This window comes from Ochotona princeps, chromosome 9 (genome assembly GCF_030435755.1).
Source record: "Ochotona princeps isolate mOchPri1 chromosome 9, mOchPri1.hap1, whole genome shotgun sequence".
NCBI lineage: Eukaryota > Metazoa > Chordata > Mammalia > Lagomorpha > Ochotonidae > Ochotona > Ochotona princeps.
This window is the reverse complement of record NC_080840.1, coordinates 48,659,680-48,685,564: the sequence shown is the minus strand read 5'-3', so window position 1 is coordinate 48,685,564 and position 25,885 is coordinate 48,659,680. Positions and strand designations below refer to the sequence as shown.

Below are 25,885 nucleotides of genomic sequence, written 5' to 3'. Positions count from 1 at the left end.
AGCCATTATTAACTGCAAGCATTCTCCAGGTACTTTTGTATACAAAAGCACATGTTGTACGTTGTATAGTGGCCTTTAACAGCCGGGATGGCAATTAAAACGTAGCTTGTCTTGTCCTCATTGTTCAAGAAACAGATTTTATTTTGTTAATGTTTCTGGCACTAGAAACTTCTATTTTCCAGATAGTGTAGCACTTCAGCTAAGCCATCTCTTAGAAAAGTTTCTGCCACAAATGGTATCATTTAATAGTGTTCTTTCTGGAAGTTTGCCAGTGTTTATTGTGAACTTGAGTAATGTAAAATGGCAGAGGTCATTGGATTTCAGTACCAAGTTAGTTATGCTTCCCTCCTAAATGAAATACACTTAAAATGTCTGAGATGTATCTTTAAAAACAATTTTAATTGTTATTGTATTATGGCTATTAACTCCATAAGATGTTTGAGAGATTTATGAGAAGTAAATAATTAAATGTGTGTGTGAAAAATGCTTGGAATCATTAATTTCTCACCAGCCTTCCCTCCTCTCTTGTTGGTCATGATACTAATACATGTTTTATACACAGAAATTAATTATGCTGTATTTTAAGGCAGAAAGCAAGATAATCATTGGACATTATTCTGTACCACTTCTCCTCAGCCCCTTTGAAAAGCTTCCAATGAGGAAAAGGACAGGTAGCCAATGAACCCCTGAATTCTGTGACTTCCTTCAACTTGGGCCTAAGGCTGTGTGTAAATGAGAAAATGTAAGGCTGTTTGCAATATTGTGGTGTAAACAACCTTGAAGCTGATCTACGTAACTCAACCTAAGTCTTAATTGGCTTTATATGTAAATCTTAATTTTCTAAATATTTTGTAGTTGCCTGTTTCATACAATAAATGTTTTCCTGTCTCATGGCTTTTAAACCAGAAAATTTACTTAAAAGTGCCAAAATTGAACCCTGCATATTTACTTGGTTATACTTACAGTATTTAAGTCATGTGTTATTAGGTGTTTTAAGTTTTGAACAATTAGCAATTTCAGTGGACCATACAGGGAATTGAGAGGCCATGTGATATACTCACAGCTGTGTTCCTCACTTCTGCACATGACTGTTCCATGGGACTGGCACTGAGTTTTGCAAAAACAAAGCAGTGGCACCCTGGAAGGAGATTGTTTTCCTGCATTTTTGCTGCTTTCCTCACTGGTTTCCCTCGGGGGCAAGCATGGTGGTTGAAGGTCAGTTGGAAAAGAGTGTTGGCAGTGCTGTTCTTGCCAACTGCCTCCAACCAGCTGTCAGCCGTACATGCACCTGCAGAGATCCAGTATCTGGCGACACAGTGGAATCCTGGGCTCTCCTGCTGGCTTCTTTTATTTGCAGATGACCTTTGTCTTTGCAGAGTGCTATCCAGACATAGAAGAAATTTTTTTTTGCTTCTTAAACTCTGGTTTCTTCTGTTTACAGTTAGATCAAACAGTGTCACTTCTTGAGCTCAATGTTTCTAACTTTAGAGAACTGTAAAAACAGATAAGTGCTTAGCTATTGATCTCATGGCAGTTATACCCTTGGGGGCATGATACTCAGTCTTGCTCTTTGAATATGCTTTCAGCTAGCTACTTAAGTCCATGAAAACTACAAGACATTGTTTGTGATTGGAGCTGTGGAATCCTCTTTGTCACAGTGCATCTTGGGAACACTTAGTGAGAAAACTTAGCAAGAAATACAGCCTTATTTTTGGAAGTTGGTTGATGGGACAGGTGTGCTCAATTCTTTGCCTCTGTCGTTGTTTGGTATAGCCATGTAATATTTGGGCGCAGATATGAACTGCATTGTGCAGTTGTTGAAAGAATCGGACCTTAAGCTTTATTTGAATTCCTTTTTAAAGCTGAGTGCAGTATATGATATTGTTTAGTCTGTTAAGAATATCATCATATGCTGTCTTAATGAGCTTTCTCAACTATTCTTTGCACCAACTGAAAGAAGTGAGGGATTATTGAACTTGCTTTTGGCAAGAGAAATGCATTTTGGAATTCACAAAGCAAATCAGCTTGTGCTAACAAAGGTCTTCAAGTGATCTTTGCACTGTGACGTGTATTTGAATGCTCACTCATCCTCTCAGTTGGATATATAACCTTCCTCTTCTTTTCGAGTTCTGACCCTCCCCTTCCCTCTCTACTCACTCATAGAGGGTTGGTAATTTATAATGTGCTTTCCAAAAATATATATAATATTTTTGTTTCTTTAGGAATTTAAACATGAAAAAGAAGTTGGTGTAGATTTCTGGTTGTATTTTAGCCCAAGACTAGACATTGGTTGCAGAGCTAGAGTCTGCCAAACTCACAAGACGTAGGGTAGGTATTTGGAAACTGTTTCTGCTCCATGTTTTCAATGGAGAAATGATCACAATGTTCTAATTTGGGAAGGAGGAAGAAACTAAGGCACAGAGTCTCAACAACCAGGGACCATGGGAGTGACTGAAATCTTGTGTGTGATACCAGCTGACCAGTCCTGGACACAGTGTTGAAAAGTCTGTGATAGCTATGTGGCAATTAGTCATGGAGCCAGTTGTCTGAAGTTGTTACCTGTTGCATGTTTTGGCATCATAGGTCCAAACACTGGCTGTCTGACTCAAACATTTTGATTTCATAAAATCCATCTGATTTTGAAAATGTGCTTGAGGTAGTGGCTCTGAGGCAATTGCCATAGTAGTATAAATTGACTTAAGCAAGGATTCTTTTTGAAGACTTATTTATTTGGAGGGCCTCTCCTTATTTATAGAAAGGGAAGGACAAAGGGAAGGGGATGAAAGGAAGGGGTGGGGAAGAGGAAAAATTACTGCCAAATTACTCGCCAGATGGCTGCAACAGCTGAGGTTGGACTAGGCAGAAGCCAGGATCCAGGAACTCATCTCAGTTTCCTGCGTGAGTAGCAGGGGCCCAAGCACTGGGACCATTTTTCACTGCTTTCACAGGTGTGTTGAAGTGGGACTAGGGCTCCCAGGACTTAAATGGTCACTCAAATGGAATGCTTAGCCCACTGTGCTACATGCAGTGCTGACCTCAGAAGCAATACTTTTTTTTTTTTAAAGACTTATTATTTTTATTGCAAAGTCATATATATATATATAGAGAGAGAGAGAGACAGAGAGACAGACAGAGGAGGAGAGGCAAGGATCTTCCGTCCAATGATTCACTCCCCGAGTGACTGCAATGGCCAGTGCTCCACCAATCTGAAGCCAGGAGCCAGGGGCTCTTCCAGGTCTCCCATGCAGGTGCAGGATCCTAAGGCTTTGGGCCATCCTCCACTGCTTTCCCAGGCCACAAGCAGGGAGCTGGATGGGAAGTGGAGCAACCGGGATTAGAACCTGCACCCATATGGGTTCCCGGGGCTTTCAAGGCGAGGACTTTAGCTGCTAGGCCATGCTGCAAGGCCCCAGAAGCAATATTCTTGAAGACCATAAAACTTGCTGTGAACAATTCCCAGAGTCACCACAGCTAGCAGTAACACCCATAAAACAACCAGATGGGAATACAAGGTTGAAAAGTAGATGAATGACGGATGATGAAACATTTTTGCCATTCTCTTTGGCTTTTACCGCATTCTAACAGCTTAATTTGAAAGAGGTTCCATCAGTAAAAGCAGCTTCTGTCCAAATGGATTACAAATCGCCAAAATGCTTCTTTTTAAAATCTACTTGATGGAATATTCTCCATACTGCTTAGAATCTATTTTTGAAAGTCATCACGCTGCCGTCAGTTTTGTTTGCTGAGATTCAGCACCCACCCCCCCCCCCCCCCCGTCTTCTCTGTCTGAGTACTGGGTACATAATAAACAGAGAAAAGAAGGAAAGTAGGGCATGCTTGTTGATTTTTGGCACTGCAAGGTCAGTTTCTATCATCTGTAGATTCAAATGCTGAAACTTTATTTCTAAGAATCGGAATAAAAGAGCTGTTCCTAAGACCACTTGTTCTCCCCAAATCCTTTTTGTTTTTTAGCTTCATTTGGCAAAAGTCTTGGGTTACTTTTGACTGTTTTCTGCACCACTGGACATCACGACATCTTTAGGAAGAAACATGCTGCAGAGGAGTGAGTCTTGGAGCAGGTGTTCGCAGCCAGCCTCCCAGATCTGTTTTGTTCTCTTCCTTCTTCCAAGTTCATTTTTCTGCTCTATAGAGATGATTTTGCTTTCTGCTTTTTCCTAGACTGGCAACTCTGGCCATTCTGTCTTCACTTTTAAACAATTGGTTACTCTCATCAATGGAATATGTAAGTGGAATCCCTGTTTCCCAGAGGTTGCACCTTCAGGTTTCGAAGGCTAACCTTTCTCCTATTCCTGCACCTTTTTCTGGCGTTACCATCTCTTCCCTCTCACTAATTTAGCCTTTTCTTTCAGATATTCCTACTTTTCCTCCAGCCTTCAAAATATACAAACTCAGATAAGCTCCTTCACAGTTCATTCCTTTTCTGCCCATTGTGAGTCTTGGGAAGCTCCATCTGTCACCAACTCTCCGAAGTATGGCACACCCTCGTGAGCTTTCCGCCTACATTGTCTCCTCATCCTAATGGGTCTACTACTGCTTGTCTAACGGATCCAAGGGCCTGCAGCACATTTTTTAACTTCCACAAATCACTGCTGCCTTCTTCTCAAACCCTGGTTCACATTTTCCTTCCTAAAACTGCTCTTTGACTTTTAAAGTATCAGTTTGATCTTTTTTATATAAAAAAAATTCATGACTGTGTTTTTTAAGTTGAGAAAAAGTTGCCTCACTTGGTACTTTGAATTTTAAATGGTTTATTGCACTTGACCCATTTGTATCAACCGTGTATACCATACATGGAAATGTTTTAAATAAATGTACTTACTGTTTTAGTGTTTTACTAATCTGTTGCTAATGTAAATTTTTTTTGGCCTACTTGTGAGAGAAATTAACTGTATCCTTGTCAACAAGGTAGCTCTTTTAAACTGTGTTCTAAAAGTGGGGGCGGGGAATGGATAATCTGATTTTCAGCACTGCTTTTTAACAAAGTCTGGGCCCAGGTGAGAGCATGCATTGGTCATTAGGGAGATGTCAGCAAAATTAAAATTATGTTTTAATACTTTATGCTAATTTTTATATATTCAGCCATGCCCATGTTTTTACAAGATGCTATTACAGGAGTAGGTGTGATGTTTTATTCTGAAATAAATGCTAGTGTTTTTCCAAAGTAGCATTCTGTATGTCAAGGTGGTGTGCTACTTTTGACATAAATTTACAAAAGAATGAAGTTGATGTGAGAATGAAAAAACAGTACCTCCCTTCGCCACACACTCATGCTTACTTGATTCTCTACATATATCTAGTAATTGGGCAGGGGTAGTTACTAGGAATGGTAAGTGCTCTGGAGTTATTCATCTTCTTTTCATCCTTGTCAGGTATAAGGTAAACTAACAATCTCTTTTTCCCCCAAATGGTAATGCTGATACCTTAATGACAACAAACTGCTGCTCTCCCATGCATTACGTCATTTGATGGAACCAATCTGCTGTGACTAGAAAAAGGAGAGTTAATTTAGGAACGGAGGGTAGTTTGAGCAATGTGAAGTGCCTCCTGCCAGAAGTGGGAGTGTGAGTATTGTTTCAGGAAACACAGAGTTCCACAGTTTACAGCTGCAACTCATGCCAGAGGGCTTAGCCATGGAGAATGGGTTGTATAGGGAGCCGTCTCTCAGCTTCCCCCACCTCCGTCTCCAGGAGATGAACAGTTAGGACCACACTTTCCACCCTGATGGGCCACCAAAAAGGATTGGCTGTTAAGAAGGCCTTTTTCGAAAGTCTGCTGATATGTAAATATCAGATAACATGTATGTGATGTGGAGATTGGAGGATCAGTTGGGTGGAAGGCTAAGCACAGCCAGCTGGGAATAGAGCACACTGAACACTGTACCATGGAAACAGAAAACTGTTGAAATCAGCATAGAATGAAAGGAATGAAAAACAGAATGAAGCAGATGTTATGGGCCTACATAATGGTTTCACTTGTTTATTCCCTTAATTTTAAAGAAAATTTGCAATCATCAGGAGAAAACAGTGCTTGATCAAATAGCAAAGATCAATAATCTGTGAAAATACGCTGTGGTGTTTTGAATGACAGTCATGCTTTGTGTAAGGAAACAAGGTCTTGTGTCTTTCACCCCTGGTTCTTGTCATAGATTATGTGTGGCCCAGGCAGCAGCCCACAACGAAGTGTGAAATGCCATTGCCAGTGATAGTTAGGCCTAAGGAAAGTTGTGAGACTGAATCATAACTGATTAAAATGCATTTGTCTTCTGCATAGTGAAAGTAAGGCTTTAAAGTGACACAGAAGTCTAAGAAACTTGCATGTTGCATTGTTTTTATGATGAATTTAAATATTTTGCTTCATAGAGGTGATTTTGGTTATTGTGTAGATACTTATTTTTTAATTCCCTTAGTATTTTCCCTTCATAACATGTTTTCATCTTACAAATACCAACAGAAGGACCTGGTGGGGTAGCCAAGAGAAAAACTAAGGCTAAAGGTACTTTCTGTTTTCCCAGTTAGCCTTGAGTTAAAGTGTATTGCTTGAATATGCATGACAGTTTTTGGCTGTGTTATGTAAATGCAGCTACTAATACTAATCATTATTGCTTTTGGATTTTGGGGTGCACATTAAGTCACAAGCAGCTTTACCAAGACTGTTGAAAAATTGTCTACCATCAATCCATAATCTTAAATCATGTCCTTGGTATTTTATCCATAATCTTTAATTTAAGAATGTATATAACAGTCATATTTGTTATACATATTTACACATATGTAAACTACTTTGCTGTGTAAAATTTTTCTTAGTTTGACTTTCTTAATTATTGCTTTAAAAAGATGAGTCATTCAGTGATTTCATTTCTCCGGAAGCTCTGAAGACATTTTGTCTTAGAGCACAGTATAAACTAACATGGTCGAACCTGCAGTTTTCAGTAAGATGAAAGTGTAGGTTCATGAAAGTGTTGGTACGGAATTTATTCTGTTTGTTAAAAATAACCATACCTGTGAATGATCATCTGTAAGCTAAGAGCTTACTCTGTTAACCTTATTTTATATTGCCATGACTTTCTTTGTCTACATGTAAACATTTACGTGTTTTAGATGAGGAGGTTTACCAAACTTTTTGTTTTGTGTATGTGTGTGTGGGAGTACTTGGTATATTGCATGTAGTTTATTGGCAAAACGTGAAACATAAACAGATAATACTTTCACTTTGTCATTTTGTTATGTTTAGCTTCTTTTTTTTTTAGGGAAATTTATTCAGTTGCAACGCAGAGTAACAGAGAGGGAGGGACACACAGAGATGGAGAGCAAAAGAGAGCAAGAGAGAGAGAGAGATCTTCCATCAGTTTGCTCATTCTGCAAATGGCTACAATGGCCAGAGCTAGGCCAGTCTGATGTCAGGAGCCAGGAGCTTCCTCTGGCTCTCCCATGTGGGTGCCAGGGCTTCCACATTAGCAGGGGTCTGCATATGAGGTGGAGCAGCCAGCATTCTGAGCTGGCACCCCTAGGGGATGCATACGAGGTGGAGCAGCCAGCATTCTGAGCTGGCACCCATAGGGGATGCTGACACAGCAGGAAGTGGTTTTACTAGTTGTTCCACAACTTGGCCCCAGATTTGTATTTTAATATTAGGAAATTTCAATATTTTCAATTTGTGTTCTGATCCAGTTCATTTCAAGAAAGACAATTTGTTAGTATCTAAATAATGATGAAATAAGTGGTCAATAAAGTACAATTTTACATCCTAATCCTCACAGGTAAATCAAGTGTGAGATGTTTAATTTTATTAAGATACTGTGCAGAACCAATCCTGGTGACATTGCACATTTTATTGTTTTGAAATGTCAAGTGTGTTGCTTTACAAACAGCAGTGAAGTAGAATGAAGGCTTGGTGGTTGATTCTCAATGACTGGGCTTCTGTATTGCAGGATTTTAATAAGATTCAGGAAGGATTGAAGGATTTCCTGTTGTTCTCCAGGAAATTCACTAAGGAAAAAATCCTATGTGGGTTTTTTTGTTTTGTGTTGTTTTTGACTAATCAAGACTACTATCTAGTAAGATAGAAGGCAGAAGATGTTTCATTGAACACATAAATCTGGTGTGCCTGAGATACGTGAATTTTCCATGGCTGTGACGGCCAAGAACACGTGCATTTTCAAAGAGGCTTTCATTTCCTTTGTCTCTGCTTCAGAGGTACATTGTACAGTAAACATTTTTTGTTATACTTTTCTAATGAGAGGGAAGTTCAAAGCATTTGCTAACTGCTCTGTTAAACTTTATGTAAAAAGCACTTTGAAAGCAGTGTCTCACCTGAGATTTAGAAATTGGTGTGTATTCCATTTAATTGCTGATGCTTCTGTTGGAATAGGAAAGACATCTGTTGGCTTGTGGGTTTCCGTTCATTAACAGGGAAACATACTTAAAGGAATACTGATTGCACAATGTGGAATACAAGTAGCAAAAAAATATTATTTGTTATTTAAATACTACTTCACTAGCTAAGATATTTAAATTGCATTTCATTTTTATTTGTGTAGTTTTAAAGAATGCAAGTCTAGATATTTTCAAAGTTTTAGTTTTTTTTTTTTTTTTGAACTAAAAATTTTCCAAAAGCTTGACATGGAAACAAATTAAGAACAGTTTTCAGTTTTATTTCCAGTGTTCCTTTACTTATGTTGTTACAGTCATGGAGTGTGATTGTTAACCCCGTGAAGCACTGCCTTTGGGGATGGACTCACTCTGATAGCATTGCATGTTAACATTGGATTTTCAAAGCAAGTCATACTTTGCAAGCTGCAGAAACATGATCGTAGGTTTCTAGTGTCTAGTTCCTAGGTGTTGTGTTCTGGAGGTGTGCATGTATTTCTTAGTCAACATTAAAGAAATACCTGTTCAAGTGACTTAACCAGCATCTCCTGTGTTGGGAGATCTTAAGAGAGTTTTTCACTAAGTTGCTCCTCTATGAATTAAGAGATATTGTCAGTAAACATGTTTTCCTTTGATTGAAAATCATGAAAACCCAAGAACTCATTAAAGAAGAGCTCAAGAAGGAAAAAGAGAAACACGAGTCAAGAAGGGAAAGTAAGAATGAAGAGAGAAGAAAGGGAAAGAAAGGAAAAGAGGATGAGCGGAAGGGTGAGAAAATGGCTGCTCTAGAAGTATCCAGGAGACATTCCCCTCCTGTGAAACAGAACAGAGAAAAGGAGAAAGCGGAAAGTTCAAAGACCAAGGGGAACAGGGGAAAGTCAGCACCCATGAAAGATCCCAGTAAACCGGCACCCAGAGAGAAGAATGACAGGAAGGAAAGCCGAAGTTCTGCCACACATGCACTCCTAGCAAAGGGAAACATCCAGAAAAGAAAGAACTAACGTGGAAGTGGCAATATTCTGGATTGTGATTGGCCACAAAAACAGGCATTGAAAACTTAACATTGCCCCAGTTGGGGACGATGTGTAAATTAGTCCTGGAATGTATTTATTGGTGCTCAGCAAGTACATTCTTTGAAATTTACATATATTGTCTCATGCCTTTAACAGCTGATGCCTTGAAGATGTGTCATTAAATTTTAATGTAAAATTCCTGTTTTTATTAATTTATTGATGTAATGAGATAAGTGTATGTGTATACTCTGAATGATAATATATTCTCTGGATGCCTTCATTGGGGTTGAACAAGTAAGCATACCTCAGTTGTTAACTTTTGGAATGGTGTTTCTCGGCCCAAGGCCTGTCGCTTCCAGGTGTGTGTGTGCTGCGTGCACACGCTGGAGAGAAGATGTTGTCGTTTCTGTTTTCATTGTGTTCCTTCCCCTCTCTTTCCCCCTGTTTTGCTTTCTGTTTCTTCTGTTCCTTTTGTTCCTCCCATCCTCCTTCGCTCCTTCCATCCCACTTTGCTCTTTCCTTCCCCTCCGCATTTATTAATCCCTCTCTCCTCCAGAGCTGTTTTGTGGGTATCCCCTAGGCTTAGCTGCTGCCTCCCCTTCCCCTTGTGCCCCCATCCCTTGCTCTCTTGGTCTTTCAAGCCCCCACTTCCTCCTCATTCCTCATGCTTTACCTGGGTTCTGTCTTGTCTTGTCCTTTCCTTTTCCTTTTCCTTTTCCTTTTCCTTTTCCTTTTCCTTCCTTCAACCCTGTCTGTTCCCTCATTCCCAACTATCCCCTATCCTTCCCTTTTGAACCACTTCCAGGTCCTTCTTGTCTGTCCTCCAACAGATATTGACTGTGTGCCAGATACATGGAATTTGGTCCCCGAATAAAAGAAAATTCTGCTTAAAAGTTTAGTTTCAGAACCCTGATTTGTAAAATCTTTACAGACTCGGAATAGTTATGGAAAGGCATCATGACCTCAAATTGGGGCATCCTTGAAGCTTAGGTATCTATCTTTTCATTGTATGACATCTGTTGTTCATGTTTGATTGTATCATAATTATCACCATTTCTCAAGAGTTGAAAATTTTAAATCTGGGTAAAAATCAGTTTAACTTCTCAGAAGATATCTAATAAAATGCGATTTCATTAAGAAATATATTTCGGTAAGTGGCTTATAGTATCTTGTGCCTTCATTTTTTATTTATTTTTATTGGAAAGTCAGATGTACAGAGAGGAGGAGAGACAGAGATGAAGAACCTTCATCTGTTGATTCACTCTCCAAGTGGCTGCAGCAGCCGGAGCTGAGGTGATCTGAAGCCAGGAGGCAGGAGCCAGAAGCTTCGTCCAGGTCTCCCATGTGGGTACAGGGTCCCAAGGCTTCGGGCTGTCCTCTATTGCTTTCCCAACCACACGCAGGGAGCTGGATGGGAAGAGGGGATGCCGGGATTGGAACCTGCGCCATATGGGGTGCCAGCACTTGCAAGGCGAGGACTTTAGCTGCTAGACTACTGCACTGGGCCCATTTTTTTTAAAAAAAAAAAGATTTATTTATTTGGCAGACTTAGAGTGGTGAGAGGGAGTGGCAGTGGAGACAGAGAGCTTCCATCTGCCGCTTCATTTCCCAAATGGTCTCAATGGCTGGAGCAAGGCCAGTCTGAAACCAGGAGCTTCTAGATCACACACGTGGGTACAACGGACCAAGAACCTGAACCACCCTCTACTGCTTTCACAGTCACATTAGTGATTTCTGTGTCCAAAGCAGAGCAGCCAGGACTCAAACCAGTGCTCGTAGGGGATGCCAGCACCAGAGGCAATAGCTTTACTTGCCATGCCATAGCGCTGGCCCTTGTATGTATGAAATATTTATGTGTGATGACTGGAGAAAATCAGTTGATATTGAGAACAGCCTGTTTGTAATAAAATATCTGAATGCTGCCACAAATATTTCTATAAAATGGCTCTTCCTTTTTTAGTACGAAGAGCTTAAGCTGCACAGATACTTCAAGGCAGAAATGTGTAAGCTTAAGTGCAAATATATTAATTTTTTAAAAGTTTAATTTTTCACGACATGGTTCCATAGGCATGGGGAGTCTCCCCTGCACACCCCCCAATTGTCCCACTGCTGCCCCCTGTGTATTACAATAGTGTAGTCCTTCAGCGACTGTCACAAGTCTAACATTGTGCTATTTAAGTGTATCAAGGCATTGTAGGTATAGACAAAGGTAGAAAGCTAGTATCGTCTTGGTATATTTAACAGTTTCACTGGGAATCCTCCTTTTATTCAGGAGTAGAGATGTATACTGCAACATAGCTTCACTTCTCAGTATGCTAGTCTCCATTATACAGATCAGCTATGAAAATATATGAAAATACATACTTACCTATATATCCTGTAGTTTGCATGTGTACTTTTTTCTTGCATACCGGCAGCTTTTATTGGTGGGAATCAAATACCTGGCATTTGGTGGTCAGAATTCCAATATTTGCAATAGTATTACACAGCAAGGGGACATCGTAGAATAATTTATTAAAATCCAGACAAAGAATAAAATCCTAGAGAATAAATAATCCAATACCTTTGTTTAATCCAGTCTGAAGCTTTCTTGGATAGAAACTCGACCCAAATTTAGCAGTTGTTGGTTAGCAGGACTTTTCTGTTGTTTGGATTCCAATAACACTTTGAATAAGAAGTAAGCTTTACGACTCTGGTTGGCAAACACAGGTTTCCTGACTTCAGCAAACAGATACCAAGTGCAGGGTGTCATCAGGGCTGTGTTGCTCCCTAGCCCTCATCCCCTGTTGGCTCTGCTGGCTTCTACCCAGCTTCACTCTGTAGAGAGTGAAAGAGGAGTCTGGGCCTCAACAACACCTTTGCTGCTTCTCAGCCCTGCTGCAAGCACGCGGGTTTATGGGCTGTCTGTGGGAGAGAAGCTGGGCAAGAATTCCAGCCAGCTGGGTCGGGCGTGGTGGGCACTGTGACCCTTAATCGTGCTGGAAAGTCTTGGCTTGCTTAAGAAGGATTGAGTGGGTATTTCCCCTGCCAGACTGCAAGAAGGAGGGTTCTTGGGGCAAGAGAATGGCTCTGATGAAGAAATGGACAGAAAAAAGGGAAGCAGGTCCTCATTGCACATACACAAGTTATGACATTTTCAAAAGCACACGTGGTGTTCTGTCTTGCTGCTGAGATAGATGGATTGCCTTTTTGTTTATGCATGAAATGTTTGGAGTTAACTTTCTCTATGGACTGTTCTCTCTTACAGAAGGGCAGAGGATTATAATTAGGACAATTCTAGTAATTTTCTCTTGTTGAAAGACAAAGACTGTTGGGGCAGAAAGCACGGAAATCCGAAATTCTAAGCAGATGAGTGAAAACAGTTTATAATACCCTAATTGACCTAAGCCCATAGGCATTATCTGTTGTTCAGTCAAGTGCTTGGAAACAGTTCAGTTTCATCCTGGCTTGGACCATTCAAGAATTAAAACATTTCTACCAGAATGTTTTAAAGATGCTTCAAGAGCACTTGGGAACTGGAACCTGATTAGTTTCTTCATTGTCTTATCTCTCTCTTCCCCTTTTCTGCCCCTCCCTCACCCCTTTGTTTAGATAAAAAAGCATCAACAGTTCTTTCAAAATTGAGGTTACACTTTATCCAGCTGTATTAAGATTCAACTGAAAACTTAGTAACCTAATGTATCAAAACTATGTTTGCACTTTGTTTTGCATCAGCTTTAATACTACAGGAAGTGATTGGTTGTTCCTTTGTGTTGTTACCTAAGCGTAATTAAGTACGGAAAGATGACCCTGTCTGGGTAAAACAAACCAACTAAGAACAGGGACATAATTTTGTAATAGTAATAGTAGGGAATCAGAATAAGTTTTGAGGAAGACCTCACAAGTGAATATTAAATATTCAGAATGTAATTGTGTATTGCTGACAATATTTTATTTTATTTTTTTTTTGCTTTTTTTTAAAAATTTTTTTTATTATTTATTATTTGTAATTCATTAATTATATTGTATTATGTGACACAGTTACATAGGTACTTGGGTTCTCCCCACCTCTCCCCAAAGACAATATTTTATTTTAAAATATGGTGTATGATAATACTTAACAATTTCTAAAAATTGTATTGGCAGAATTTTTCTTAAACTGTCTATGGTAACATTTCACATTTTAGTAGCTTACTTTTCATAAAGATAATTAGCCTTATGTAAGTATTTGATTGCATATACATTTAGCTAAAAATCTAGTTTTTACTGTTCACGTCACTTTCTTTGAAACCATTACATCATTGATTTCTTTGTTGTGTTGTCTAACCTCTGTGCTGCATTTAGTTTGTGCATGAATCTTCATTCTTTCTAATAGGACATGTAATCAACTTCCTGAAATCTTACCTTTTAAAACAATTCATTTATTTCTTTGCAAATGAAAGAACACTTTTATCCATTGATTCTTTTCCGGAAGGCCCACAACAGCTGGAGCTGGTGACTGCTAAAGGAAGGAGCCAGGGACACAGCCCAGGTCTTCCAGACGGGCCACAGAAATGCAGGTGTTCCAGCTGCCTGCTGGGATCTGCATTCACAGGAGCTGGAGCCTGGCATCAAGCCCAGGCAGGACCTTAATCATGAGGCCAGACCCCCATCCCCCTTCCCCTTTTTAAGCAAAAATTTCAGTTGTACTGTAAGGATCGTTAGTTGGTCTTGTGCATGGATCCTGTCTCCTACCCGTCTCCTGAGACACTGGTAGAGAAATGGACGGATTTCAGTCCTGTGACTGACTCAGCTCTAGAAGGGTCAAATTCACTGACAATGTTTTGTACTATTAGAGGTTCTTACAATGATTTCTTAAGTCTGTAAATACTACCATGAAAAATGATGGAAGTCAGTGACTTTTAATGTCACATGTTTTGAGGTAACTCATTTCTGTGAAGTGAGTCTGATGCCTTAGGCTGTGGCTCCCGACTTTGGTGTCTTTTTTCTTTGTCCTCAATTATTGCTTCTGTTTGTGTTCTTTGGTAATACTTGTTAGATTTGATTATTCGGAGAATGTCACTACAAAGTGTTATCTTGGAGTTGGTGGCTTTGGTATTGTTAGAACTGAAAACCTGCAGCTGAGCTTGTTTGTCAGAGCCACCTGATGCTGCATTGGTGGGGGCTGCTGGCACCCCGTGGGCCTCGGCTTCTGTGTGCTTCAGCACAGTGACGGTAATGAAATGGTTAAAAATTTGGAGTCACTGCAGCTTTGCCTTTTGTCAACAGGTCCAGAGTCCTTTGTAAGAAATCTAGTATACCTGTGAAGTAAGTATACTAGACACAGAGTTAGCCTCCCGAGATGATGGGGCAATTGAAAATACTTAAAAACATTATGTATTTGTAAAACAACAAGAATGGTTAGTTTCAGAGCATACCACATAACATTAATGATGAAACACTAACGATGAAATCTGAAGGTTAGTGTGGTACTTAGTACATTGTAAACTTAAATCTTAAGTTGGGAAGTTTTATCACTAGCCAACCTTTAAAAAACCCACCTGTGAGTTTGTACTCAGAAGACACCTTCCCGTAGAAGCAACTTGGTGGCCCTCAGAGGTTTTCTACTCTAGTGAGCAAAAGCCTGCTCGGTCCCTAAATGCCGGTTCTGCATTGTCTCTCTCTTTCTGTGTCTTCTTGTCACTGTGTTTCTATGGAAAAAGATATTTTTCTTTTTTTTTTCTTTTTATTTCTTTTTTTTTAAAGATTTATTTATTTTATTACAGTCAGATATACAGAGAGGAGAGACAGAAAGATCTTCCGTCCGATGATTCACTCCCCAAGTGAGCCGCAATGGCCGGTGCTGCGCCGATCCGAAGCCAGGAACCAGGAACCCCTTCCGGGTCTCCCACATGGTCGCAGGGTCCCATTGCATTGGGCCGTCCTCGACTGCTTTCCCAGGCCACAAGCAGGGAAGTGGAGCTGCTGGGATTAGAACCGGCACCCATATGGGATCCCGGCGTGTTCAAGGCGAGGATGTTAGCCGCTAGGCCACACCACGGGGCCTGGAAAAAGATATTTTTCTACCTCAGGAAATTAGGACTATATTTAATAGATTTTCTGCCAAGTATTTCCCAGAATCTTTTGGTTACTTGTAGTAAATCCATTCAAATTGGTTTATATGGACAAAATATTGATTTACCTCACGTGATTGTAAACCCCAGGTTGTCATTGATGTTTACTGGTTGAGGAAGAGAAACAGTGTTTTGGGCCCCTCTGTTCGTTTGTGGTCTCTGCCAGAGTGTTGGCCTCCTCAGACGGAGGTCACATGCTTATCTTTAATCCTCGGAGGGAGAATGGGCTGTGATCACAGGACCTGGGTCAGGCCACTATCCACTTAGTAATGATGGGAAAACAGTTCCGCAGAAGGAAACCAGTGCGCTGTTCTCTGAAGAAGATGGGAGAGGTAGGGAGCAGCCTGACACAGAGTCTATGCCCCATTCTTCATCTGCACTGAAGGCGGCCAGATCACACAGTTTATTTTCTGAGCAGCGCTTGCCAACGTCACCTGCTATTCTGGCTAGACTGTGCCCTTGCTCTGTGTGGGGAGCTTTTCTGTATGTCTGGCATGACCCAGTGAAGGGAACATGTTTGCACTCGGTGTCTTCCGAGGAGCATGTATCTGTTACCATGCTCATCATCCTGCTCCGTCTCTGGCTCTGCTGCCAGACTGAATGGACTCCCGCTACTGGGAGTGGGAACCTACATTAATAGACACGTGTGGTAAATATACAAAACAGAACATTTAAAAACACTTCAGCCTGGTGTGCTTTGGGGACTCCTCTAGGGGGGACTGGGACTCTAGGAGTTTCACCTAGGGGGGACTGGGACTTGAAGTGTGACCACCATGCTGAGAAGAATCGGGACACACGGGATGCAAAATCAAAATGAACCAATGCACACATTACTGCTTTTTCCTGGGCATCTTTATGCTAAGATTTTTGCAGGGCAAGCAGGCAGCAAAAAATTACTTGTTAACTGAACAATAGCATACAAGCCACTCTAAAGATAGATCACAAGGAATTTGGGAAAGGATCACCTGGCTTCAAACAACAGCGTAGCAAAAAGGAGTTACAGGAACCAATGCCGGTAAACAGATCTAACAAGCAAAGGAACAGAACAAAACTGTTCTCAGATACGTTTAGGCCACAAGCAGTAAGAGAGGAGGAAGAGATAGTGAGGTGCCTCCCACATTCCCAGTCACACTTCGCCAGCAAGGCGGCAGGCAATCCCATCAGGAAGTCTGCTTCCTGCAGCATTCTCTGTCAAGAATGTCTGAGACTTTGGCTCCTCGGGCGTCTGGTGGTCCGCTTCAGGGGGCAAATATCCCCACAGTGTGCACTGTTGAAGAAAGCGTTCAGATTTCTAAAAAAAGAAAACCCAAGACTCTTCCATAATTGCGATAGGTTTTAACAATATGGAGGTTGCCTGTAATTCATGTCTATATGTGGGGAAGGTGAATGCACTAAATCGGTGTAAATGAAATAAAGGGAAAGTGGGTGCAATATTTATATTTTTCTATAGTAAATATGTCAAGACAGTATTTACTGGACTAATTTAATCCTTAAAACTTTCCATTTGGATACTATTTTATTCCCTTTTTGTATTTGTGGTAACCAAGATGGAGCAGCAGTAGTGTGCTTGAGATGGAATGTTGCTGTGACACAGTGCTGGGGGGTCTTCCTTCTGTCACAAGTCCGTTAATTGAATTTTACTTATTGTTAAAGTGAAGTCATAGAGTTCCTGCATTTGTTCTAAAACCAGGAATCTTAGAAACCTTTTCAGCCATATAATTTTTGGGTCATTTTCATCATCCCCTTTCTGAAATCTGCCTGTTCATCTAGAGTCATGTCATGATGCATTCAATTTGGAGTAGCTCTCACTGTGTCACAGAATATCTAAGGGACACATACTGCCTAACCCAGCACATCCCAGGAAGAGGAACTGTGGGCTGTTCCCTTCACCCAGTTTGACTCTCATGCCACAACCTGGGTTTCCTTGGGGATGTTAAGATGTTAGAGTCTCGCCTGTTGATTGTGGATAGCCCCTTGGCATTCCCTGCTGCCTCACTCCTCTGCATTGCCTCCACAGCATGTGTTTCTATCCAGTCTACTCAAAGTAGTTCATGCTTCATGTCTTGTAAATTGCACTCTCTGCAATGTTGGAATATTGTATGTTTTTGTTTGCTATACAACAGGGCCCTACATTCGTAGTTGCTAAGTAAGTATCTGTTGACCAAATGAGTCTCATGTGCAGTTTACAGAATTAGTCCTCGTACGTGCTTAAAGGAGGTGGTGCCTTCATGCTTTCCTGTTGTGTCAAGTGGATTAGGGTTACAGTGAGTAAAGTAAGTTAATTCCTAGACTAAGGTAATGTGTGAAGTGATTCCATATGTATGAGTGATTGATCTTGTGGTTGATTTCATCTATTTTTAAATTTCCAGTTTTAAGTAAAATTGGAGTAATTAAATGTAAGCTTTTTAAGCAAATGTCTGCATATAACTAAAGAACTAAAAGCAAGATGTTTAAAGGGGATTGGCTTATTTTCAAAGTTGCATTGAGGCTATTGCGGTGGACTTGCGTTCATTCAGCACTAATGGCTGCAGCAGCTGTGGCTCCCTGGTGGTCTCACCAGCTCAGAGGGCAAAGTGAGTCTCATTCTGAGGACTAGCACTGAAAGGGAAGACTGCTGGGAACTCCTAAAAGGGATCTCCTCAAGCCCAGGAAAGAGGCAGAGCCTGGGTGATCCTCTGCTTCTGGCCGTCCTGTCATCCAGGGGAGAAGCTGCGTGGGGTACCCGGAAGGTGTGAGCATAAAGCCAGAGCTTCCTCCCCCGCCACGCAGTCACAGAAGGACTTTTCTTCTGACTCAAGCCTCTCCTAGGTGGAGTTCTTTTGTTTGCAGCCAGAAACATGAAAATTGAGAAACCTTATTTCATTGCATAATAATGTTTATTTCACTGATTTCCTTGCTATTTTTACTATAATAAATCCACTTTGAAAACTTTTTGTTGACTGAGTTGACCGTATGAATTGGTTTTGTTACTTAGTTTTTAACATTTTGCCTCAAATTTGTGAGCCAAAAGCACCTTGGGTAGAAAAAAAATGGGGTCCAGGGCATAAGGAACCACACCAGTATAAAAGCCTGCAGGGCTAATTCTTTATGGCATGTCCAGTACAGAATGTATTCTTGTTAAATTTTAATGGCTTCCTAGGGATCTAAGGGAAGGGATGCATTATGAGCCCAATGTCTTGAAAGCTGACAGCATTATTTCTGTGCAAGTTCACCTCTGGAAATAGCTGTGACCTGATGTTAATGAATTTATAATTCAGCTGCCTCTTTGGATGGAAAACAGCTCAATGTTTCTTCCCATTAGAGGGCCTGGTGTTCCACTGTTACAGATTTCTCATTTCTTTTACAATTTAAATTTTAAACAGAACTCCAGGTTGAGTTAGAGAAAGCCAGCTGTTAGAGGTGTTGTGTGTCTGAATTTTGAAGCATTAGTGTTTTCAACTTTCTGTAGCACTAGAATCCCCGCCCACCCTCCCACTACTACCACCCAAAATGAAACCTTTTTAAAATGCAGCAGGAGTAAGTTTTTCAGGCAATTGAAATGCCTGTCTTTTTTAGTGGGAAACTGTTGAGTTTCCCTTGTGCCTTTGAGCACATCCTGAAAGCCCGTGGGGGCTAGTGAAGGGAAGCATTACGTTTTTATGGAGCGCACAGGGTAACAGGAAGTTCAAGTGCATCTTAGCTGTTCTCATTGATGAGCTCTGAGTCCAGGGCTTAAGAGTTAGCCAGAGCAAACGCACAAGGAGCTGCTTCCTGCACATTTAGGTATTTGTGAACATTCAAACAAGAACTTCTCTGCTGACCTGTAAGTAAAAGGTTATGTTAGAGAAGCTGTCAAAGGCCCCTATGAAGTTGAAACTACTTTCCCACTTCAGTTCCAATGTGTTAAACACTGTCAGTTACTTTATATTACTGATGACAATGTTTGAGGGTGTTGTTTTTTTCTGATTTAATATATCCAAAAAAGTAAATAAGCTGAAGGTAACCTTGTAAATGAAAAAATGCAGGATTTAAAGAAGGATCTGCTAAAGAAGCCTTTGCTTCGGAGCGGAGAGTCCCTCCCGAGGACGTGGAGCTGCCGGATGAGCTGGAGGAGCCGGGTCGCCTGCGGGCGGGTAAGTCCTGCTGGAGTCTCACCAGGGGCCATCTTAGACTGGCACTGATCCTCTGCGTGGACTTGGCTTCACTTCGTTTACAGAATAGCTACATTATCTTCTCTTTGGAAATCTTGTAGTATACTTCTTTTTTTTTCCCTGGTGAAATTTGCCCAGCATGATCTTAATTTTGGAGATCCAGAATCCAAGGCGTAGACCATTGTCCTTCGTTCAGGAACGCCATGAACTAAAGGCTGTGTTTCTTCATTGCAATTCCAACATTTCTATACTATGTTATGTTGCAAATAAAAATAGACGCTGAACCATTGTTGTCATTGTTTACCCCATGACTTCAGAGAGTGGGTTCCTGGCACATTAAAACAACTTAAAAATTATTTGAGGGCCAGCGAGGGGAAGTTCCCGACCATCTACTGATTTATACCTCAGATACCTGTAGAAGCCAAGACCGTCTAAGTTTCCCATGTGGGTTTTAGGAAATTGTCCCCCAGGGTCTGCTTGGATGGGAAGCTGGCATCTGGAACTGGATCCAGCAATGGAACCTAGGCATCCTGATGTGAGATGTGGGCGCCTATTCTCCCAGTGTGTTTATGAGGGTCCTACTGCTATAACGAGATATCCCACATCTCCTTACGAGAGGCTGCAATTACGCCTGCGGGGATTCATAGATTAATTCAGTCCATCTGTAATCACTACACCCATAGGTTTGGAAATCAGATATATGAAATTTTAATCTGTTACTATTATATCCCCTGGATACTGTAAAATTCAAGTACATTTTTTTTTTTTTTGGACACAGTTCTTACGAAATTTGGTCTTATTCTGCCACCTATTGGCAATGCTCGGTATAGCATTGGATGCTAAAAATTAATAGTGGACGTTAAAAAATTGGGTTCAAGAGGCATCCTGATGATAAGACGTTTGGTTTTCCTTTTCTTTAAGATCACTATATTGTTTGGAGGTTTTATTGCCTTCTGGCATTCATGCTTGTGAAATTGGTATAGTCATACTGTGGCTCCAGAAACAAAATAGTTTTTGCTAAGTTTTTTAGAAAAGAAAACTTGGATTCAACCCAGCAGAATAAATTTAAAATTTGAGCATTTTATTTTTCTAGAATTATACCTACTTATATATGTTCTCCTTGGTTTCTAGTATTCCTTAATTTTAAAATACCTTTAGTGCACTGGTTTATTATGAGCTCATATCCCTTCAACTTCTTGGTAAGAGTAGTTGTGAGTGTTAACTTGTGAAACTTCCTCTTGTCTAAGTGCTTAGCTTCTTTGTTTGCCCTTGAGTCGACCCACCCATTCTGTATACACAGTTACGTAACCCATAAAAAAAATGCAGTGAACAACAACTCAGCCATCCAGTGCCTCCCCTCACCCTTAGCAGTCACACGTTTAAAGGCAGAAAGTGCAGTTGGGTTCTTACCATGTTTTCCATTCGTTACTCAGCTGATTGCACTTGGGCTTCTGCCTCTATCCAGCAGGGGGGAGAGAGAGCATTTGGGAAATATGGAGCTCAAAGTCAATGAAAATCTGAAGTTGTCATTAGCTACTGAAATAGTATCTAATGACATGAAGTGACTTGGCCATTCTTGTAAGGTCTGAATGTGAGGTGCCGATGACACATGCAGCAGCTATCTCAGGAGATCTTGCAAGGGCACAGGCGTAGCCGTCTCACTGCCTGTTTCCCTGGGAGCCTGGCTTTCCACCTGTGTGGGAGAAGGAGGCCGCCGCAGAGCACAGGTTGAAGTGGAGGAGTGAGGTTCTGCATTCTCGGTCTAGGGACTGATTTTTCTGCTGGGGTGGTGCTTTCAACAGGTGGGACACAGGATCCAGGTAAGCAGCTGTATTTTGAGAGATACTTATGAAGAATGGAGATTGAAGACTTGTATGGAAATAATTTGTGAAACAAACATCAATAAAAATACAAGGCAGTCTTGTGTTTTGAAATAATTTTGCAGTGTGATTAGCACAGTGTGATTAAGCTTCTTCCCTTCCTGAAATTAAAATACCTTTTTCACTGTTGCTATTGAAGATTAGCTCTGTGACATAACTGATATTGTGACACTATCTCATGTGACAACATTTAGGATGCCAAATCTAGGGCTTATTCTATTCACCAATATTCAGGTTATGTTAGATAGTAAAGTAACGTCAGTGTCTGTGAAATGAAGAGTTTCCTGTTTGTTATGCAGTGTTGCTGCAGTCTGCCACCCTGACAGGCAGCATAGTGTCAGAATGTCATCCTTCGTGTTCACTTGTGTGAGTCACATGTGTTTGAATGCATGGCTCTGGCTGATACATTTCTGCAAACTTGAAAGCATGGTCAGTTCCACTTGCCACTTCATCTCCTCACATGTCCTGCCCTCCGGGAGTGGTTGGTCAACCCTGACAACTCGGGTGCTGACCGTATGCTTAAAGCCATGTCGGCTTTTCCGTCCACACCTCTGCTCTTATTTCCCAGGACTTCCTGTGTGAAAGCTCTCCTCTTCTCATTTTATTCTATCATTAATGTGAATGTTAGTAATTAGAGACGAGTTTACTCTTAGTGAAGCTTTCAGAAAAATCTAAAGCTAATGTTCTTTTTAAAAAAATTGGAATTTTTTAAAAAGATTTATTCATTTTTTATAACAGCCAGATATACACAGAGGAGGAGAGACAGAGAGGAAGATCTTCCGTCCGATGAATCACTCCCCAAGTGAGCCGCAACGGGCTGATGCGCGCCGATCCGAAGCCGGGAACCAGGAACCTCTTCCGGGTCTTCCACGCGGGTGCAGGGTCCCAATGCATTGGGCCGTCCTCAACTGCTTTTCCAGGCCACAAGCAGGGAACTGGATGGGAAGTGGAGCTGCCGGGATTAGAACCGGCGCCCATATGGGTTCCCAGGGCTTTCAAGGCGAGGACTTTAGCTGCTAGGCTGCCACGCCACCGGGCCCAAAAATTGAAATATTTTTAACTTTTATGTTTGGTGACAAAATAAAACCAATGTTTAGTATTTACCTTTCTTTCAACATGGGAGGAAAAGTAGTAAACAGATATGAAAACATATACAGTTTCTTAGCCAAATATATTGTTCTTAATATGTATATATGCAAGAATGCCTTATTTGAATAAGAGAATCCCACATTAATGCCTGGATGTTTTCCACTTATTTTTGATTTTATAATTATTTCAGAACCCCAGTATGTTGAAGATGAAGTAGATGAACCAATTCAATCTGTTCTTCATGAAATGGTACACACAGAGCATGGTATGAAATAAAATTAACTTGTTACAAGTTTTTAAAATAATGTTTATATGAAATGACCTGGACATTACTTTAAAATTTATATACTAATCAGATATTTGGGTTACTTTTCCAAAAAGAAGAATGTGTTCCAAGTCATCAGAGCCCAAATACTATGTGTAAAATGGAGCTAGGTTTACCTGATCTTACCCTACCTTGCTGAAAGAAAGTGATTGCTGTATACCTGGCAAAGTGATGGACTAAATGAGGACAACTAAACCAAGGATGAATGGGTGGGGCTAAGAGGAGGAACATGCCACGGACGAGACGCTGGTGGTTCATTGGGTGCTATCATCAACTCTCACCTTACTTGATGCTGGGCTGGTTGCCAGAGCAAAACGAGAGGTTTCATTATTGGTAGGTTATATTTTCTGACGGGGGAAAAAGCGCATTACCAACTTAGGGGATATAAAGCATTTTCTCAACACTCAACATTGATCTCAGAAAGTTCTCCTGTGAATTCTGTTAGAAAAGATTCAGTGATAACCCAGAAACCAATGCTGTTCATTTTTGTAAGGTTGTTTCTTAAGTGTCCCTTGATGAAAGCGGAAGACATAACCCTATAAAAATAACTCATGCAGGGATTGTATCCTGACACCCATGCTGGCTTGGTGCAGTCCCAAAGTAGCCCTAAAGGGGAAATAATCGTGTGCCTTAAATACGCAAACATTCCTGTGATTTGAACTGATGTTTGCTGATGGTTGTTGGGGATGCAGGAGCTGTTTCCTCTGTTGGCTGCTAGGAGAGCCACTATCTTGAATGTACCTCTGCCCATCTGAGCTAGTAGTCATTCCCCTGCCACAGTCTGTTTCTATTGTATCCTAGGACGAGGAAGATGCAGTCTAAGGAAGTGATTTCAGCATAATGAAGTGAGTGTTGAAATGGTGAAACATGTGCTCTATGGGACTTACCCACATAGAGCAGGAAGAAACATCCCTGGAGGAGAGGACACCTCTGTATAGGAGCTGAAGGCTGGTGGAGAACTCCAGGCCAGCATTGCTAGTGTTTGTAGAAGAGGGCATAATGAGTGTGTGAAACCCAGAGGCCAGAGTATCTGCGACCATCAGAACGGCCGGCACATGGGTTGCACAAATGGTGAGATGGAGTTTCTCACTGAGAGTAATTGACCCCCATGCAGCATGGTTAGCAATGTTGTGCACTCTGGCTACAGCAAGAGAGACTTGTATGGGAAGGTGCGGGAGGTTAGCAGGCAGACCAGATGGAGGTTGTGCTGGTGACCCAAGTGAATCGAGACGATTTGCCAAGTTCAAGTTAGCCAATGTAGGTCTGCAGAGAGGAGGATAGGCGGTTTTAGGTGTGTGGGATGGGCTTCCAGCCAGAGGAAGGAATTCAGTCTAGCGTCATGTTCCCAGCCAAACACTTCTAACACCTGCTCTTTGTTTACTGAGGCTTTCACTTTAGAAAATTACATGTATGGTCCATGGCTTTAGATACTATTTATATGCTGGTAACTTGGATATATATAGATGCAACCCTGATCTCTGCTCTAAACTTCTAGTTTACCCTCTTATGCACCTGTTATCACCATTTAGATGTTGTTAGTGTATCTTAGACTTAGAATATATATATAACCCTGGATTCTTGGTTCTTCCCCATCTCATGACTCATTCCCACACTCCTCAACTCCTGCATCCCTGAACTGCCTCTATTCTAGTCTTGTAGTTTTGCTAATGGCCTTCCTACCTACATGGCTGGGTCCGCTAAAAACCCCGTGTTCCTTGGTTTCTCTTGTCTGCCTTCACATCTCAACCATTAGCGGGTCCTGTCAGCATGGCCTCCAACACCCATCCTGACTCTGGTGGTCAGCTATGACCATTGCCAATTGCCTTGACCTCTGCCGTGGCATGAAGCTGGGTCCTCCATGTATGTTTTTGCCTTTGTAACCCTGATCTCATGTGGCCTGCCAGTCCTGCTTTACTTCATCGCAATCTCTCCCTTTTTCTGTAGCCCAGCTGACCTTTCCTGTATTTCCTTTTGATTCCCAAAAGTGCCTTTGCCTTGAAGATCTTGTTATAATTGATTTTCTGCTGGGGTAAGTTTCACTCCTCTGTCTGATCCTCATATCCCAACATGCCTTCTCTGACCACCATCTCTAAACTGTCTGTCTTCCTTCCCCCACCAGCATGTTTGATTACTAGAGCCAGGTCCTATATCTGCTGTTCATTAGTGTGGCTTTAGCACAGTGTCTCAGAATTCTCATTTTTCAAAGTGGGATGATAATTTCGCCCTAGGATTGATATAATAGATGTAGAGGGCTTGGCAGTATCATGTTAAATAAACTTGCAAAAAGTCATTTTCTTCATACTTGGCTGTCACTAAGCAATGCTCAATGGGGGTTACAGTGGTGCTTGGTCTCCCTACCGAAAAAAGGGAGATTTTGCTTAACTAGTGGAAAGGGTTATGTTAACTGTAACCCTAAAAATCATGAAACTGCGATGAATACTTAAGAAAGAGGATAAGGGACATGGGGAATATGTTAAGAAGAGAAGAATAATAAAGTTCACAACAGGAATAGGATTAGTGAGTTGCTTCCTGGGGAGCAGAAAATGAATCCCAGGAGAAACAATATACCAGGCTGTGACTAGAAGACAGGAAGCAAGGAAAGTTTGAGTACCAAGAGGCCAACGTGGTTCATCACAGCTGAGAGTGTCTCCTAGCTGCATTAGTCACTGAGTTAGTCAGGAAGCTATAGTGTTAGTACTGTAATAAGAAGAGTAACAGTAACACCATGAGGCATATTAAGGGATAGCTGTTTTTGTTTTCCTCTTCATACCATTGTTGTGAGTAGATAACCCACTGCGTGGAGGCACAGACCCCATGTCATGGCCTGAGGGCAGCACACAGGCAGAGCTAGGTGCACCTCCTCATGTTCTGTAGTTAGAGCAGCATGCACAGGAGCTGCTCTGCTGGGTCCCTGGACGGTAACTGCTGGGACAGTTTTGAAGCAGTGCATCAATCCAAACCATATTGCA

General features: G+C 41.2%; 1 protein-coding gene across 7 annotated transcripts in view; it reads left to right on the top strand.

The window, feature by feature from the left end:
* ASPH (aspartate beta-hydroxylase) overlaps window positions 1-25,885 on the top strand; it is a 201,655-nt gene that overhangs the window by 48,085 nt on the left and 127,685 nt on the right. For 5 of the 7 annotated variants that reach the window (XM_058668659.1, XM_058668660.1, XM_058668662.1 and 2 more), the window contains exons 4-5: window positions 19,497-19,604; window positions 22,782-22,856. In XM_058668659.1, the coding sequence (XP_058524642.1) occupies window positions 19,497-19,604; window positions 22,782-22,856 (183 nt within the window). Of the gene's footprint in view, window positions 1-6,471; window positions 6,514-9,044; window positions 9,761-19,496; window positions 19,605-22,781; window positions 22,857-25,885 lie in introns of those variants that run through there. The other 2 variants (XM_058668664.1, XM_058668665.1) reach the window with 1 other exon arrangement.